General features: G+C 43.4%; 1 protein-coding gene across 1 annotated transcript in view; it reads left to right on the plus strand.

Annotated features, from left to right (window-relative positions):
- The window catches only part of PEPD (peptidase D), a 191,230-nt gene that overhangs the window by 137,899 nt on the left and 35,376 nt on the right, over positions 1–17,955 (plus strand). Inside the window, exon 11 of the mRNA XM_081963645.1 lies at positions 14,497–14,574. Within this exon, the coding sequence (XP_081819771.1) occupies positions 14,497–14,574 (78 nt within the window). The remainder of the gene's footprint in view (positions 1–14,496; positions 14,575–17,955) is intronic.

Raw genomic sequence — 17,955 nt, forward strand, 5'->3', positions numbered from 1 at the left:
TGAGGAGGGTAAAATGAGGAGCCAGATTGTTGGGGGCAATAGGCTGACTCTGTAAACCACTTAGGGAGGGCTGTAAAGCCTAGATATTGCTATTCCCCTCCCTCCCTCCCTCCCTTCCTGTGCACAATGATAAAGGTCGACTCAGCCTTCCATCCTTCTGAGGAGGGTAAAATGAGGAGCCAGATTGTTGGGGGCAAATAGGCTGAATTCTGTAAACAGCTTAGAGAGGGCTGTAAAAGCACTATGAAGCGGTATATAAGTCTAAGTGCTGTTGCCCTTCCTTCCTTCCTTCCTTCCTTCCTTCCTTCCTTCCTTCCTTCCTTCCTTCCTTCCTTCCTTCCTTCCTTCCTTCCTTCCTATTAGAATGCAGCATTGCAGGCTAACTCTGCCCACAGCCAGCAATTCAAAACTCACTGGCTCAAGGTTGACTCAGCCTTCCATCCTTCCGAGGTGGATAAAAGGGGGACCCAGATTGTTGAGGGCAAGAGGCTGACTCTGTAAACCGCTTAGAGAGGGCTGTGAAAGCACTGTAAAGCGATATATAAGTGCTATTGCTATTGCTATTTTGGATGGTGCTGCTCCCTGCCTAAAGGCTGATCATGTTCTCTGGTTGGATAGATGAGGAGATCAGATGAGGAGGAAGGTGCTGTTGCAGCCTCCAGATGCTGGGCAGATGTGGTCTCTGGCAAGATAAGACTAATGAGTATCTCTGAGAAAGGGCAGGATTGCAGCAAAAGGGGCCACCAAGGTCTCAGACTGAGCAGGAATGCAACATGGCAAAATAGAGTCGAGATCGGCCAGTAAGGGCTTTATATACAGATGCCAAGTCCTGGAGAAATAAATAAAACCAGGGCCATTTCTCCCTTCTCAATTTATGGTGCAGTAAAGGATTTCTGCCTTCTTTGAAAATGGGTCTCCAGATCTTTACAAAATGAACTGCATGTAAGAGAAGCTGGCATGTTGGCCCAGGGAGGTCGGCATACAGGTGGCGGCGCTCCAAAGACGGCTGGGACAATTCATTTCTGGCCAGTTGGGCCTTCAGCTGAATGAAAACCTTTAACAATCCTCTACATGCCTCTTCACCCTCGCGCTCCTGGAAGTCTATTTACTCTGCAGACTGATCGTTTCAATTTTCTAATTCATAATTGCGTATTTAAATATTTCATTAGTTGAACAAAATATAAAACGCAGCAATGCAAGGAAACATAAAGATAACGAGGAAATAAATGGGAAATAAAAATGGGTAAGGCAGTGTTTCTCAACCTTGGCGGCTTGAAGTCCTGTGGACTTCAACTCCCAGAAGCCCCCAGCCAGCTGCTAGGGGATTCTGGGAGTTGAAGTCCACAGGACTTCAAGCCACCAAGGTTGAGAAACACTGCTGTAGGGGAAAGGGGGAAACATTGGCTTCCGGTTCCTTTTGCCGCAGTAGAACAAGGCAATCACCGAAAACCTCCGCTTTTTACTTTTAAATGATATTACAGATAGTTCTCCACTGAACGACCTCAACTGAGCCCAAAATTTATGTCGCTAAGTGAGAAATTTGTTACGCGGGTTTTGCCCCATTTTGTGACCTTTCCTGCCATATTTGTTAAGTGAATCACTGCATTTGTTAAATTAGTCACAAGGTTGTTAAATGAACCTGATTTCCACATCAACTTTGCTTATCAGAAAGTTGCAAATGGAGATCATATGACACACACACACAGGACACTGCAACCGTCATAAATGTGAATCATTTGTCCAGCATCCAAATGTAGATCACGTAAACATGGGGATGCTGCAATGATCATACAATACAATACAATAGCAGAGTTGGAAGGGACCTTGGAGGTCTTCTAGTCAAACCCCCTGCCTAGGCAGGAAACCCTTTACCCTTTCAGACAAATGGCTATCCAACATCTTCTTAAAAGACTTCCAGTGTTGGGGCATTCACAACTTCTGGAGGCAAGCTGTTCCACTGATTAATTGTTCTAACTGTCAGGAAATTTCTCCTCAGTTCTAAGTTGCTTCTCTCCTTGATTAGTTTCCACCCATTGCTTCTTGTTCTGCCCTCAGGTGCCTTGGAGAATAGCTTGACTCCCTCTTCTTTGTGGCAACCCCTGAGATATTGGAAGACTGCTATCATGTCTCCCCTAGTCCTTCTTTCTCTTAAGCTAAACATACCCAGTTCCTGCAACCGTTCTTCATATGTTTTAGTCTCCAGTCCCCTAATCATCTTTGTTGCTCTTCTCTGCACTCTTTCTAGAGTCTCCACATCTTTTTTACATCGTGGCGACCAGAACTGAATGCAGGATTCCAAGTGTGGCCTTACCAAGGCATTATAAAGAGATATTAACACTTCACGTGATCTTGATTCTATCCCTCTGTTGATGCAGCTTAGAACTGTGTTGGCTTTTTTGGCAGCTGCTGCACACTGCTGGCTCCTATTTAAATGGTTGTCCACTAGGACTCCAAGATCCCTCTCACAGTTACTACTACTGAGCACGGTACCACCTATACTGTACCTGTGCATTCCATTTTTGTTGCCTAAATGTAGAACCTGACTCTTTTCACCATTGAATTTCATTTTGTTAGATAGTGCCCAATGTTCAAGTTTGTCAAGATCCTTCTGTATCTTAGGCCTGTCTTATGGAGTGTTGGCTATTCCTGCCAGCTTGCAATTTTGATGAGTTCCCCATTTATTCCCTCATCCAAATCATTGATGAAGATGTTGAAGAGTACTGGGGCCTAAAACAGAGCCTTGGGGTACTCCACTGCATACCTCCCTCCATGTAGATGCAGTTCCATTGAGGACTTTCATAAGTGTGAAAAATAGCCCTGTCCCTTTTTTCAAAGCCGTTGTAATTTTGAACAGTCACTAAGTGAACTGTTGTAAGTCAAGGACTATATATACTAGCCCTTTCTATAACAACAAGCCTACTTACTGTAATCAGCAAAACCCGAATTTAAAGTTTCATTCCTCCCCCCTCCTCCTCTCAAGCACAAAGTCCAAAAGTAGTTTCCAAGAATTTCCCAATTCCTGATTAATGATGGTGTCAGGTTTCTGAAAGATGCCCTAGTGGTCTTATAACACTAATCGGAGCACTGTGGGTGCCATATGTACATTGCAGCCCACCGGACACCCGTCTCCTGATGCAAGATCCTGCGTGGAATCTGTACGGGATGGAGCAGCCTCTCAGAAAAAGACTTTATAAGGGGTTGGATCGATGCCAGGTTGCCTCATGGATGAGTCTGGAGGGAGGCAGAGGAGGCTTTGGATGGACTTCGGAATCCATTCTGAACCTTCCCTCACTTATTCACCCTTTCCCAACTGGACATTAGCCAGAGGCTGTCAAACCAGGGAAAGGAAGTCCAATATGTTTGAAGAAGTTGGAAGAGGTTGCTTCCAAGGAAGGACTCTGGAAGTTTAATTTCCAGAGAATATTTTAGGCATGAAAGGATCCTCTCTTGTTTTTTTTATTTTAGTTGAACATAAAACACAAAGAAAAGAATCATCCTTCAATACATCTTGTAGAAAGCGTGTCGATTGGTTACAGATAACTTTCGTGCATTTCTTCCATAGTCCTTACTTGTAATTCATCATAAATTATACACTTTAAATCAAAAATCTTTATATATCTTACCATCAATATATCACAATTCTCATTTGACTACAGTTATTTGAACGTGCTTCTGCCTGAACTTACTCATACTTAAAAACACAACCACATAATGGCACTTGTTAGCTATTTCAAAAATCCCCCGATAACATTACACTTTTATGACATATTCTGAGTTAAGAATCAATTAATAAAGTTTCTAAACTTTTTTTTGCTCTTTAGAATATTATATCCAAGTTGCTTTTACCAGTACCAGAGCATGTATATCTTATTAAGCAATATCCATTAAAATTTCCTTGTTTTTATTATAATTAGCTAAAAGTCCTTTACTATTAATACCCCAACTCCTCTCATCACTCCCCCCCCCCAAATGGAATAAAACATTACACCTTTATAACAAAACCTAAATAGAAGCTTGTTGGTAAAATCTATAGGTCTTTGTCCCAGATCACAATTTGCAATCTATATCCAGATTCCTTTTACTAGCTTAACAGTACATAATATAAATCATTAAGTTGTATCCATTATCATTCCATTATTGTTAATTATAGTTATTTAATTGTTAACGAATAAACATTTAATAACAATCTAAAACAATCTAAAAATTACTAAATTCCTACTTATTGCTCAACCAAGATTAATTAATTTTTTTATTAAAAGCTTTCATTGTCAACCTGTGTCTTTCCAATAACAAAACAGTCTTATCTCTCTTGCCAATTGTGGTGTCAGTCTTCTTTTTATCTCCTTTATAAGGTTTTTATAGATTTATCTCCGCACTTCATTGCTTAAAGGGTCTCTCAGATAGTCTCATTGCCCTCCAATTATTTTTAAAATTAGCTTGTTTTTGGTTATCAATCGTGCTTCTGAAAGAGTTTCTTTTCCTAAATCCATCATCATTACCCTTTTTTCCTCTTCTGTATCTTGAAATCTGGGGTAGAACTCCAATTCGTCAAAGTCCCTCTTCCATGTTCCCTTCATTCCACTTTCATCCACATTTGCTCCATTAATAAAATCATCAGTTGTCTTGTTTTTATCTTCTATATCTTCATTCTCCCCTTTAATTTCTGGGGCTCCAGCCTCCTCATCTTTTGATGTGAGAAATACTAGTTTTTCCAACTTCTTCTCAATTCTCCCATATCCTTCCAATAAATTTAGAATTCCAGCCAAAATATTTTGAAATTTTAAAGTTTCCTCCTCTGAATATTGATCCTTGTTTCCCAAAAAAGAAAGAAAAGAAAAGAAAAGAAAAAAACTAATAGCCACTGCCACTCTAGTCTTCCAAGCCTATTTTATTTTTTGATTTTAGGTTGATTTAAGCAGAAGGTGGGGTTTTTTTTGTGTGCTCTTCAAAAGAGAAGGGTTCTATTTTATTTTGTTTTTCCCCCTTTCTTTCCCCTGCCAAAATAGTTCTCATAGGCACGTGTAAAAACAATTTGTGCCCTTGGCTCTTTATCAGTTTGTATAAACAATTTACAAACCCTTCTACTACAAAGTCAGTGAAAACAAAGAGAGAGAGAAATGAGAGATACATTGTTTCAAAAAATCCAGCTTCCGGCTTGCGAGTGGCTAGTTCCTATTTTCCACTTTCACTTTCTCAGGCTTAAATGAAATAGAGTTCTTTAATAACATTTAATAACAAATAATAGGCAGGATTGTTAAAGAAGGTTTTAGTCCAGAAATCAAAAAATAAAATAACAAAGAGCAGAGGGGAAAAAAGGTTGATCTGTTTACTTTAAGAGAAGAAACGAACAATGTTACGTGCATTTCAATCCACAAAATATAGTTACAAAGAAAAAAGACTTTCCAATGCAATCCAGTGTTAATTAATTTCGCAGCTTAGTTCTTGCTTGAGGATCTGTTTTAGCTTTTTTTTTAAAAAAGGTTTCTTTGGGCAGTTTTTCCAAAATAGTAAAAAAGTCTCACCAGATGGACTCACTTTCTCTTTTCACTTCCTTCCGGAGCGTCCCGACTTCATCCGCCTGGGGGCTGCCTGTTTACCGCCGGCTTGAAGACCTTTCCTTGGGTCAATCAGGGACTTTGCGATGTCCCTGAGACCAGCAAGGTTTTGTCTTCCTGGTCACCATCTCTACGGGACGGTTTAGGTCCAGCTGGACCGTCCAGCGGCAAAAGTGTCAACGGCGGTCTCGGAGTGTCGAGATCGCACGTTGTGACATTGCAATGTGTCTCCTCCTTCAGGATCCTCTCTTGTTAACACACGCACGCACACACACACACACACACGCACACACAGACACTAACAGAGTTGGAAGGGACCATGTAGTCCAACCCCCCACCCAAGCAGGATACCCTACACCCGGGATGCCGAACCTATGGCACGCTTGCCACATGCGCGTGCTGGCCAGCTGAGTTCAGCCTTTTTTAAGGCCATTTTTCACCCTCCCCAGGCTCCAGAGGCTTTATAGGAGCCTGGGGAGGGCGAAAACAGCCTCCCCCTCTCCGGAGGCCCTCTGGAGGCTTGAGGAGCTTCCCTGAAGCCTCAGGAGCGCAAAGAAATGGCCCTATGGGCAAACCAGAAGTTTGGGAATGGACTTCCAGTTTGCTTGTAGGATCGATTTAAGCCCTCCGGAGGCTTCAGGGACCTTCAGGAGGCTTTCCTGAAGCCTCCGGAGGACTGAAAACAACCCTATGAGCAAACCGGAAGTGATTTCCGGTTTGCCGCATGCGCACTGGGAGGGTTGCGCGTTGCATTATGGGTGCGGCATGCCCGTGCATGACTCCCCTGCGCTCCCTTATGGCACGCGAGCCAATAAAGGTTAGCCATCGTTGCCCTACACCATTTCTGACAGATGGCAGTCCAGTCTCTTCTTGAAAGCTTCCAGTGATGAAGCTCCCACAACTTTTGAAGGCAACTTCTGTTCCATGGGTTGATTGCTCTCACTGTCAGAAAATTCCTCCTTATTTCCAGATTGAATCTCTCCTTATTCAGTTTCCATTCATTATTCTTTGTCTGGCCTTTAGGTGCATTGAAGAATAGCTTGACCCCTTCCTCTCTGTGGCAACCCCTCAAATATTGGAAGACTGGTATCATGTCTCCCCTGGTCCTTCTCTTCACTAGACTAGCCATGCAACCGTTCTTCATATGTTTTAAATTCCAGTCCCGTAATATTATTAGCGTTTATATACCGCCCCCTCTCCCGAAAGGGACTCGGGGCGGTGTACAGTCCGTATCAAAATACAACAAATTAAATCAGAGTAATAACTACATAAATACGTATATGAGAGGAGGATAAAATATGCCAAACTGTACAGCTAAATAAATAAATCGAAATGTACAAAAATTTAAAATCCCAATGTCATATCAGGTTAAATTTAAAACACTATCCCTCTAAAAACCAGTAAGAATGTATATGCCAGGAGGTAGACGTTATAAATTATGCCAGATCATCTTGTTCATGAATCAATTCTGGATACATGTGGATTTTCTTAAAAAGTATATTGCTTTCTCTTCCTATTTCAAAGACGCTTGGTAAAGTACATTTTCTTTTCATTTTAACCTTGCTTGTGCCACTCTATGAGTCAGGCTAAATATGGTTTTGTTCACAACATAGATTCCGCTTTTTAAAATTTCATGCGTCTCCAAAGCCTCCATTTCTCAATGTTTCACGAAGGAGGATTTTTCCTTCTCAATTTCCTCCTCTCACCATTCTTTAATTTGCAAGAGGCCTTGCTACCAAGCAGGGAGCGTGATCTTTCATTCTTTAATAACTCCGACTAGCTCAGAATTTTGAGTGTGTTGGCTCATTGCAAATTTAAAAAGTGGATAAATAGAGGTCTGTTGTGAATCAAAGGCCACAATATTGAGAAGATCAAATCGGGCATATTAATAAAAGAATTGTGTTCTTTTTGTGGACAGAAGATCCTCCTTAGGAAACAAATCCTCCTATGAGCTAATACAATTCTTGGTTGTATAAACAGTCATAGAATCAAAAGCACGTGAAGTATTAGTACTGCTGTATAACACCTTAGTAAGACCAGACCTAGAGTACTGCATTCAGTTTTGGTCACCACATTGCAAAAAAGATGTTGAGACTTTGGAAAAAGTGCAGAGATGAGCAACTAGGATGATTAAAGGCCTGGAGACCAAATCCTGGAGACGAACGGTTGCAGGATTTAGTCTTGGCTAGTCTGGAGAAAAGAAGGACTAGGGGGAACATGATAGCATTATTCCAATATTTGAGAGGCTGCCACAAATAAAAGGGGGTCAATTTAGTTTCCAAAGCACCAAGGCAAGCCAAGAAACAATGGTTGGAAACTAACCAAAGAGAGAAGCAACTTGGAATTAAGGAGAAACTTCCTAACAGTGAGAACAATTAACCAGTGGAACAGAAGTTGCCCTCAGAGGTTGTGGGTGCTTCATCACTGGAGGTTTTTAAGAAGAGCCTGGAGAACGACTTGTCTGAAACGGTATAAGGTCAGTGATAGTGAACCTTTTCAGCGCCAAGTGCTCAACTTGGAATGTGTGTCCATTCGCATGCATGTGTGCGAGCATTGGAAACCTGAAGGCCAGCTGGTTGGCACGCACATGCTAGTTATTTGGCTGTTTTTCGGGCCATTCTCAGGCCATTTTTCAGGTGCTCTGGCGCCTGCGAAGAGTAGCTGGTGATGGTGCACATGCCCACAGAGAGTGCCCTGCGTGCCACCTCTGGCACCCGTGCCATAGGTTTGCCATCACGGGTATATGTTCTCCTGCTTGAACAGGGGGCTGGACTAGAAGTCTATGTCAGATCCCTAAAAGTGATACTGCCATTCAATTGGGAGGAGTCGATTTATTGGCAGTGCCTGTGACAACTGACACTTTACAACTAGTTTCCTTGTGCCGAAGCGCCTCGAGATCCCATCACCTTTTGGGGGGAACGTTTATTTATTTATTTATTTTAAAACAAAGTTTTATTGGTTTTTTTAAAATTTACAAGGGAAAAGGTAGTGGAAAAAGTATACAAATTTTGGCAGTTGCAAAGTGTGGTAGGCGCCCCCTCCCTCCAAACTCATAGTATACATCTGGGTAGAAGTCATTAATACATAGTCATATATAGTCAGCATGTTAATTCTGTTGGTACTTTCAATCAATTTAATACATAGTAGTATATAGTCCACATGTTAATTCCATTAGTACTTTCGATCAGTTTATGTCAAAAATATTTTCTTATTCATTTTTGTGATCTGAGCTTCTTGGTATTGCCCCATCTCCCCCCGCCGGCAGAGCTCCGGCCCCTCCCGTGTCCTGCATATCTGTTGTAGGATCTTCTGTTTTTTCTAGGTGTGTTTTGTTTTTTTCCATATAGGCCTGTGCCTCTATGGGTGTGTTGATTCTAATTCTTGTCTCCTCCCAGAATATTAACATACCTTCAGGCATCAACCATCTGAACCACACCCCCTTCTGGTATAATTTATTCGCTAATTGCGAATAATTTTTTCTTTTTTCCCTCACTTTCTTGGGGATCTGCTTCAGAATGGTTATTTCCCTATCATGGTATGTCAGAGCTTGCCCACTTTGTGCACCCAGAATTTCGTCTCTTGTGCTTTTTCTGAGGAATTTAATATGTACCTCCCTGGGTACGTTGTGTGTTCTAGCATAGGTTGAGTTCCCTCTATAAACCAGATCTATCTCCCATTCCATCTGTTGTTTTTCTTTATGAATATATTCGGCCAAAATATTTATCATGATGTCCCTTATATTTTCATCATCTGCTTCCATCACGTTTTGAAATCTAAGATAAAAGGACATTCTCTCAAATTCTGTTTTCATTTGTTGGGTATCAAGTTCTTTGTTTCCCTTCTGCACCGCCTCCACCCCCTCCCTCATCTCAGCCGCCCCACCCTCCAGAAGGTCCAGTCTCTGTGAGTTGGGCTTGATTCTCTTTAATTTCTTCTTTCATTTCCTTTAATTGTTTCTTAATTTCCTCTTGTCCCTGTAAAAGTTGCTGAAGCATTTGTTGCAAATCCATCTCTGTACTTTTAGGTTGCATCAGGTCTGTTATCTTTGATTGTGTAGCAGGGCTGGAAGTTGCTGATGTCGGGGCAGAGGTAGCAAAGCCAGGCTTTCCAGGAGGTGGTCTTTTAGGAGACATTGTTTATAGAATAAAGAGCTCAGTCAGTGTAGAGAATGGACAGTTAGAGCGGCAGAGCAGCTAGATGAGTCCAGGAGGCAGAAGGTCCAGGCAGGAGAGAATTTCTTTAGTCAGCCTGGCAGTAGAGTAAAGTTTTTCACTCCAGGGAGTTCAAAGAGTAGCAATCCACAAGAGATTTATCTGAGTAGCACGGAGACAAAGACCGGAAGCCTGAATTTTTAAAGGTGGAGTCAGGTTTCACAGTTCATGAAGACAACGGAAGTGTGCCATCTTGCCCTGCCAGCTTCGGGTTTAGAGGCATGACAAAGTTTTCAAAGTTCCCAAAGTTTTCAGATCATCAGTATATTATGGGGTTAAGTTCAAAGAAAGTCACTTTAAGCAAGGGTGTGGCATCATTGGTTGGCTCTCCCCCCTCCTCCTTCCCCTGGGGCTGAGAGCAAAATTGTTCCAAGCCGCCTGTCCGAGGGGGGGGGAAATCCCCCTCCCTCCAGCCGCGCCTCCCAAGTTAGCCAAAAGAAAAAGTTTTAAACTGCTGAAAAGTTCTTCAATTCAATAAAGGGAGTGGAGGGGGGTATGCGCCTCACCGCACCACCGCTGCTTCCTTCTGCTTGTTCATTCTCCGCACAGCCTTAAGCGAAGACGCCCACGCGTCCTCCGATCTGCTCCCCGGTGCCTTGGGCGAAGCAGGGGACCTCCCGCCGCCCGCTGCCGATCCAGGGATCCCCGCGATGCCGCCCCTCCGGCAGGATGCCTCTGCGGGGCGTCCTGTGCCCCCCACGAAGTGGGGAAGCCCACCGAGGAGCCGGAGCGAGCAAACACTTGCTCGTCGCTGGTAGCCGCCGGAACCGGAAAATCGGGGGGAACGTTTATGATGGCCACGCGGGCCGGTTCATTTTAATGTCTAATGGAAGATAGCCACGGGAACGTATGTTTATTCGGCTCTCAGGGCAGCTGGTAAAGGAAACATTTTCACACTTGTGTATTGGCTAAAATCTGCACTCTGACTAATGGGAGGGGTCTCTACAGCTTTAATTCCACTTGTGTTGCCTAAGGGGATTCGGACGTTGCTTTGAATTCAATGGCTGCCATTCTACTTAATAAAAGGTTCCTTTTGAAATACTCAGTTTCAAGCGTCTTCACTTTCTTAAGCTAGGGGAGAAGCCCTTACATCCTCCAAGGTCCCTTCCAGCTCTCTTCTGATTGATCCTTCAGCTGACTTCCAAATTGTCCACCTCACAGACTCTCAAACCTTACTGGAATGTTAATGTATTGAATTATTTCCTAAACATTTCGATCATTCTAGGTGTGTCAGGGAAATCTACCTTATGCCAGGATGCGTAGTTCAGATTCTCCAAAGTTTACTTCCTCTCTAAAATGTACGGGGCATTTTTTCCTTCATTAGCCTACCCCTGCAATACTCATTGTCTGCTAAATTGTCTTGGCATTTATAGTGTGCTTGCAGGCGGGGCGCACATGCGCTTACTTTAGGGAGGTAATCTAAATGATTTTTTTTAAAGCCAACCCAGAAAAAGCAGCAAAAAAATAATATTTCTTGGTGGATGAAAAATGCATGAGCAAAACAGTGCAGAGACGCTTTGCTTCTTTGTTCAGGGAATGCGGATCGTGGGGAGCAATTAAACCTTTGGAGTTTCTCTTATGCAGCCCACAAGTTCTCCCACTTTTCTTGGAAAGTTAATTTGTAGACTGTAAACTAGTAATTTGTAAAACCTCCTTAACCTTTTTCCTGTAAGCCTTTTGTTTTAGAACGTCTTTGTCCAGAATCAAAGCAATCAGGAAAATATTGCCTTTAATTGAGATGCCAATGTGTCTGTTGTACTATAACTGGCCAAGTGATGCTTTCTCATTAATGACTTGTGAAATCAGCAACATTCATTTCCCTCTTACTGTTGAAGTCTTTAAGGGCAGGGAAAAAGTGGCTCCTGGTTTTCTCTGGATTTAATTGGGGATGATATGGCTGACAATAACTCTTGGGAAAGAGCGTTAAGACTTTTACAGAGAAGATCTTAGGTTAAAATGGTGCAGGATCCAGATTCAATAGCAATTGCACTTAGACTTATATACCACTTTACAGTGTTTTACAGCCCTCTCCAAGCAGTTTACAAAGCCAGCCCTACAATCTGGGTCCTCATATTACTCACCTCGGAAGGCTGGAAGGCTGAGTCAACCTTGAATAAAGGTTGAATAAATGCTTCAGATTTGGGGTGGGCTTACTCGGTGTGCCTGTCCAAGCAGAGATAGTAGGCCCGTGCCAGATTGAAAACAAGAGTGGCACAGTGGTTAGAGTGCAGTACTTTAGGCTACTTCTCCTGATTGCCAGCTGCCTTCAATTTGGCAGTTCGAATCTCACCAGGCTCAAGGTCGGCTCAGCCTTCCATCCTTCTGAGATGGGTAAAATGAGGACCCAGATTGTTGGGGGCAAATAGGCTGACTCTGTAAACTGCTTAGAGAGGGCTGTAAAGCACATGAAGTGGTATATAACTCTAAATGCTATTGCTTCCTTGCTTGCTTCCTTCCTTCCTTCCTTCCTTCCTTCCTTCCGTCCTTCCTTCCTTCCTTCCTTCTTTCCTTCCTTTGTTCCTTCCTTCCTTCTTCCTTTGTTCCTTCCTTCCTTCCTTTGTTCCTTCCTTCCTTTGTTCCTTCCTTCCTTCCTTCCTTCCTTCCTTCCTTCCTTCCTTCCTTCCTTCCTTCCTTCCTTCCTTCCTTCCTTCCTTCCTTCTAGAATGCAGTATTGCATGCTAACTCTGCCCAGGAGTTTGATTCTCACTGGCTCAAGGTTGACTCAGCCTTTCATATCCTTCCAAGGTCGGTAAAATGAGGACCTAGATTATTTGGGGGCAATATGTTGACTCTGTAAACCACTTAGAGAGGACTGTAAAGCTTAGATATTGCTATTCCCCTCCCTCCCTTCCTTCCTTCCTGTGCACAATGATAAAGGTCGACTCAGCCTTTCATCCTTCGGAGGTGGGTAAAATGAGGACCCAGATTGTTGGGGGCAAATAGACTGACTCTGTAAACCACTTAGAGAGAGCTGTAAAGCACTGAGAAGCGGTATATAAGTGCTGTTGCTATTGCCCTTCCTTCCTTCCTTCCTTCCTTCCTTCCTTCCTTCCTTCCTTCCTTCCTTCCTTCCTTCCTTCCTTCCTTCCTTCCTTCCTTCCTTCCTTCTGGTTGACTCAGCCTTCCATCCTTCCAAGGTGGGTAAAATGAAGACCGAAATTGTTGGGGGCAAATAGGCTGACTCTGTAAACCGCTTAGAGAGGCCTGTAAAGCACTGAGAAGCGGTATATAAGTCTAAGTGCTATTGCTATCTTTCCCGCTTAACATCCCGTCACTTGGGGACTACTGCTACTGAGTTCTTTTGTGGAAAAGTCCTTCTCCAGAGTAAGCTGGCTAGAGGCCTGGTCTTCTCTTAGATGCGGATCATGGAGTAAGACCACAGTGCTGATGGAGTTGGAAGAATGCATTCTTAAGAAACAAAAGCTCTTCTTGTAGATAAAAGACTAACATGTACAGGGAGATTCAAGCACAAACATTCCCCCTCTTATGCCAGCTATTTGACTTCCAGAGATTTTTTTTACGAAGTACAGAACAACTTAAAATAAGTCTCGCCCCGAAGTGTTGATTTTACAGCTTCAGAATCCAGCACACTATTCTCCTAAATATATCACTACTCACACATCTAAATCTGTTTGGGGCTAACACCCAATTTGGCGTGACTCCCATCCTCAAGCAGCAGGGAATTTTGCTGCCGGCCACTGCTTCTGAGAGGTAACAGGTAGTCCATTCCTGATTTAGTCCAGCTGTGGGCAGGCTTTCAAGTTGGGAGGAGAATGGTAGAACAGGGTGATCAGACCCACAAAATCAATGTGACATCATTGTGAGTGGCCCACAAGCAGCCATCTGTTTCCCGTTGAGATAAAACTAGTCTTTGGAGGAAGTCCTAAGTCCCAGGCCATGCAGGCATTTCGCCTTTGTAGCTCAGAGTTGCTGCAACCGTCTCTCACATACGAGACCATTCGCTTCCAACCTGTTTATTCTCTGGCAAGTAATCAGCCCTAGTATAATAGTACATAATTTGGTCCTCTAATAATGTTTATCCAAGCGAGAGCCTTTGGCAGGGCTCAATTGCTCTCATTTCATCCCAGCTTTCCATGCACTGAGTTTGCCCAGTTCTTCAGTTGATGGAGTGGAACCTCCAAACAAACCATCAAAAAAAGACACTAAGCTGGTTGGCTGAAAATCCCACAGCCTGGGTTGGAGACCCCAGTATCACACAATGGGTTGAGCGCCCGTCTTCACCTAGCTCAGGGGTGGAGAAAAGGGCCATCATTCCCCACCTCTGGCCTAGCTCCTACCCACCTTGCCATTTGAAAGCATGCCAATGCGAGCACATAAATAGGTACCATTTGGGAGAAATAGCGCTCCGCGACATCAGGCTGACCATATGACCTAAAGCAGGGGTGTCCGAACTTGGGAACTTTAAGACTTTGTGGACTTCAACTCCCAGAATTTCCCAGCCGTTTGGACACTCCTGACCTAAAGGAAGGTTTCCTGGTATTTCCCTCCTGCTCTCTTCTCCTTTGTCTCAATGGCAAGATTGTCCATTTAACAGATCAAGTTATATAATTCAGGACTAATAATGTCGCCAAAAAACTACAAAAGGGCATAAACCGTATGTTTATTTTTTTGCAATATGTAATATTTTTTACAGATTTTTAGTATGCAATAACTTTTTCATTCTACATTGATAATGCACATAACATTTATAATGTGTATTGTTATTTCAGTGGGGATAACAGCTCAGTTTTGCACTACGGCCATGCTGGAGCTCCAAATGATAAAACTGTTGAAGACGGAGATCTCTGGTGAGTGAAAGTCCTTTTGTCCTAATCTTTCAACTCATATTTAGAAGAGAATCTTTCAAGGAATGCAAGTTTTGCAGTAGCAGCAACAACAGCAGCTGTATAGATTTTAACTGTTCATAATTTTTCCTTTATATTCTCTAATTTATCAACTTACTTACTTCCCTGGTCTTCCTGCAGAAAATCGTGTTCAGCTATTAATGTTTTTGCAGGTATTGGTCCTGTATATGATCAAGTATATTTTTCCAATCCTAACAAAAATCTTGTTTTTTGGAGTTTGTGCTTTTGTTGTTGCTTGACAAAAGTAATCCAGATCCTGTATTCTTGTGAAACTGGGATAAGATGCACATTCTCCACTTCTGAACTCTGGTAATATATGCAAAAGCTGTTCTAAAGTTTTAATTTATATCTCATCTTGACAAACAACATTGTTAGTGGTACTAGTGCGATTAAGCACTAGCAATGAACCTCAGGTCGAGGTTATAACAGAGCAACCCTGTAAAGTATACACAGCGTGCGATATATAAAGCAACCACACTGAATAATGGATAGTAAAGTAACAAAAATAAACTTTACTTTCTGAAGAATATAGCAAAAACCATAAACACAGCCAAAAAGTCATACACAGAGAAAAACAGTCCAATAACTTACACACAGTAAGTAGTAGCAACAGTAATAACAGTTAGACAGCAGTTATCATACATCAGGCAAGAGAGAAGAGAGACAGAACATCAGCTGCAATTTATATGCTGCAATCTACCAATTAGCTGATCTCTTCTCTTAAAGGTATATAACAATATATTGTCTACCCAACTTGTTGGTTACACCCTAACAAACATGACAAAATCCAATCACGCTGAAGGGAAACATAATAAAGTTTTAAATTTTTTGGTGTGAATGGCATTGAGAAGGCTCAACATCACTCTTGTCGGGGGCTCAAGCGTTCTGCCAGCGAAAATGGCATCCCAAGCTCCATTTCCAGCTGTGACAGCTTCCTGCAACCCTCTGCCAGTGAAAACAAAGCTCTGGAGAGCTACAGGCTGCCCTCCCAAGCAACCTTTTTGCTGTCAGAGGCACCATGGACCGGTCCTTCACAGTTTCCAGGGTGGTCCCATGGGCCAGATCTAAGCACCCTGTGGGCGGATCTGGCCCACAGGCTTTGAGTTTGACATCCCTGATTTAAAATATTTTCAAAAAATAATTTTAATTTTTGTCATTCACATTTTGTCTCTTCTTTGGCATCCTTTCTTTAATGATCCTATTTGACTATTTCTTTGATATTAATGTAACACTTGCCCGATGTTGACTTGACCGCAGTAAGTTGGCTGAGGTAAAATAGCTGAGGTAAAATGGCTGAGGTAAAATAACTGAGGTAAAATGGCTGAGGTAAGGTGGCTGTGGCAAGTTTGTCACGGCGAGTTGTCGTAGACTCCCTTCCTGCCAGCTTCCCACAAGCGAAGTCACTGGGGAAACTGACCGGATGTCGCTCCTGCTCCCTCTTCTTTTTTTTCACCTGCTGTGGTCATTTGGTTTTATCTGTTTAGGTGAGGAAATATCTCCGAAAGGATGACTCAAGGGCCACAAGTTGACTGGTCTCAACTAAGGTTAGGCTTTTCTCCCGTGAGATAAGTGGGTGCTCCTTCCCCAGCCTGCCTGGTGACATTCCCGCGTGCAAATACAGCTTTAACTTGCTTCTGTGAAGAATTGTTGCCAGAGGCTCCTTCCTCCTCTTCTTCTATGGCCAAATCACGGACTCCTAAAGAGAAATTGGGGGCATGCAGGAAGAAGAGGAGAGGTTAATTCTATGTTTTCTGCTCCTGCACATCAATTTTTGCAGCTCCCTTCGCTCGCCTGGCCTACCGGCTGGGGTCACAATCCCCAATATCAGGATTGCCTGTTTAGGGAAGGGGGCTCTCAAGGCAAACTGAGGGAACACAGAGGAGTGTCACATTGTGCCCAACTACAAGACCCAGTCCTTTTGCCGCAGCTCTCTTTGTTCTCTTTATGATCCTCCGAATATCAACCTTCTCAGGTCAGAAATGGTTTTTTTTTCAGCTACAAAAGCCAGCGCTTGTCATTTTTGAAATGCGAATTGTTAGAGCTCATGGCTTGCATGTTCCCCTGACCCCCCCAGCCCCCCGGCCCTTTCATAAAAGAGAATAGCTGACGTCTCACGTGTCTGTTGCACCAATTTGGCTGGAGGAGTCTCTCAAATTCTTCTAATTCTTCTTCTAAAGGAAAGAAGAATTAGGGGCGACATGATAGGAGTATTCCAGTATTTGAGGGGCTGCCACAAAGAGAAGGGGGTCAACCGATTCTCCAAAGCACCAGAAGGCAGGACAAGAAACAATGGACGGAAACTAATCAAGGAGAGAAGCAACTTGGAATTAAGGAGAAACTTCCTAACAGTTAGGAAGAGTTACAGGGATTTTTGGATGCGTCTTCAGCGCAAACCCAACACGGACTGGTACCTTTGGGATTTGCCAAGGGACTGCACGATGGCTGCCCTCCCAACAATAATTGAGTCTGGGTATTCGCCGTCCCCACTTGGTCAATTAGAAAAGGAAGGCTCTCGAACTCATGCCTAGTGAAAGTCTGCTTTACTAAAGCCAAGCGGTCACAATGCAGCAAAGCCAAATCTGGTGTTTTGCGCCCAAAGCATAGCGTTAACATTCCCCCTTGGGTCCCGTTTCCCCCCTTGGTTATCAGTGAGTCTCCAATAGCATTCAAACTACTTATTTTGCTAACAGTCCCCAACTGCCTGGTGTCGCATTCTGTTAGGTGGTCATAGGGAAGCAACCTGGAATTAAAGATAAACTTTCTAACAGTGAGGACAATTAACCAGTGGAACAGCTGGCCTCCAGAAATCATGGGTTCTCCATCGCTGGAGGCTTTTAAGAAGAGTCAGACAGTCAATTATCTGAAACAGCGTAGGTTCTCCTGCTTGAGCAGGGGGCTGGATTAGAAGACCTCTAAGGTCCCTTCCAGCTCATTCTATTCTTGGAACAGACAGGATGGCACAAAGACTTCTGCTTTCCTTTCCTCTATCCCTCCTTCACACACCCCTCCCCAATGGTGGATTTCATATTTTTTTACTACCGGTTCTGTGGGCGTGGCTTGGTGGGCGTGTCATGGGAAGGTTACTGCAAAATCCCCATTCCCTCCCGATCAGCTGGGACTCGGGAGGCAGAGAATAGATGTAGGTGGGCCCAGCCAGAGGTGGTATTTATGGGTTCTCTGAACTATTCTTCAGAACTGGTCAGAACCGGCTGAATCCCACCTCTGCCCCTCCCACCCCGCGGCTCCCTCTCCCCGTTTCTCAAGGCCGCCTGGCATCTAGCTAAGCAGGGCTGTTGCAGTGGGATGGCAGGTCTGACCCTGGGC

The sequence above is a fragment of the Natrix helvetica genome (genome assembly GCF_964273705.1).
Source record: "Natrix helvetica genome assembly, chromosome: 10".
In the NCBI taxonomy this organism is placed as follows: domain Eukaryota; kingdom Metazoa; phylum Chordata; class Lepidosauria; order Squamata; family Natricidae; genus Natrix; species Natrix helvetica.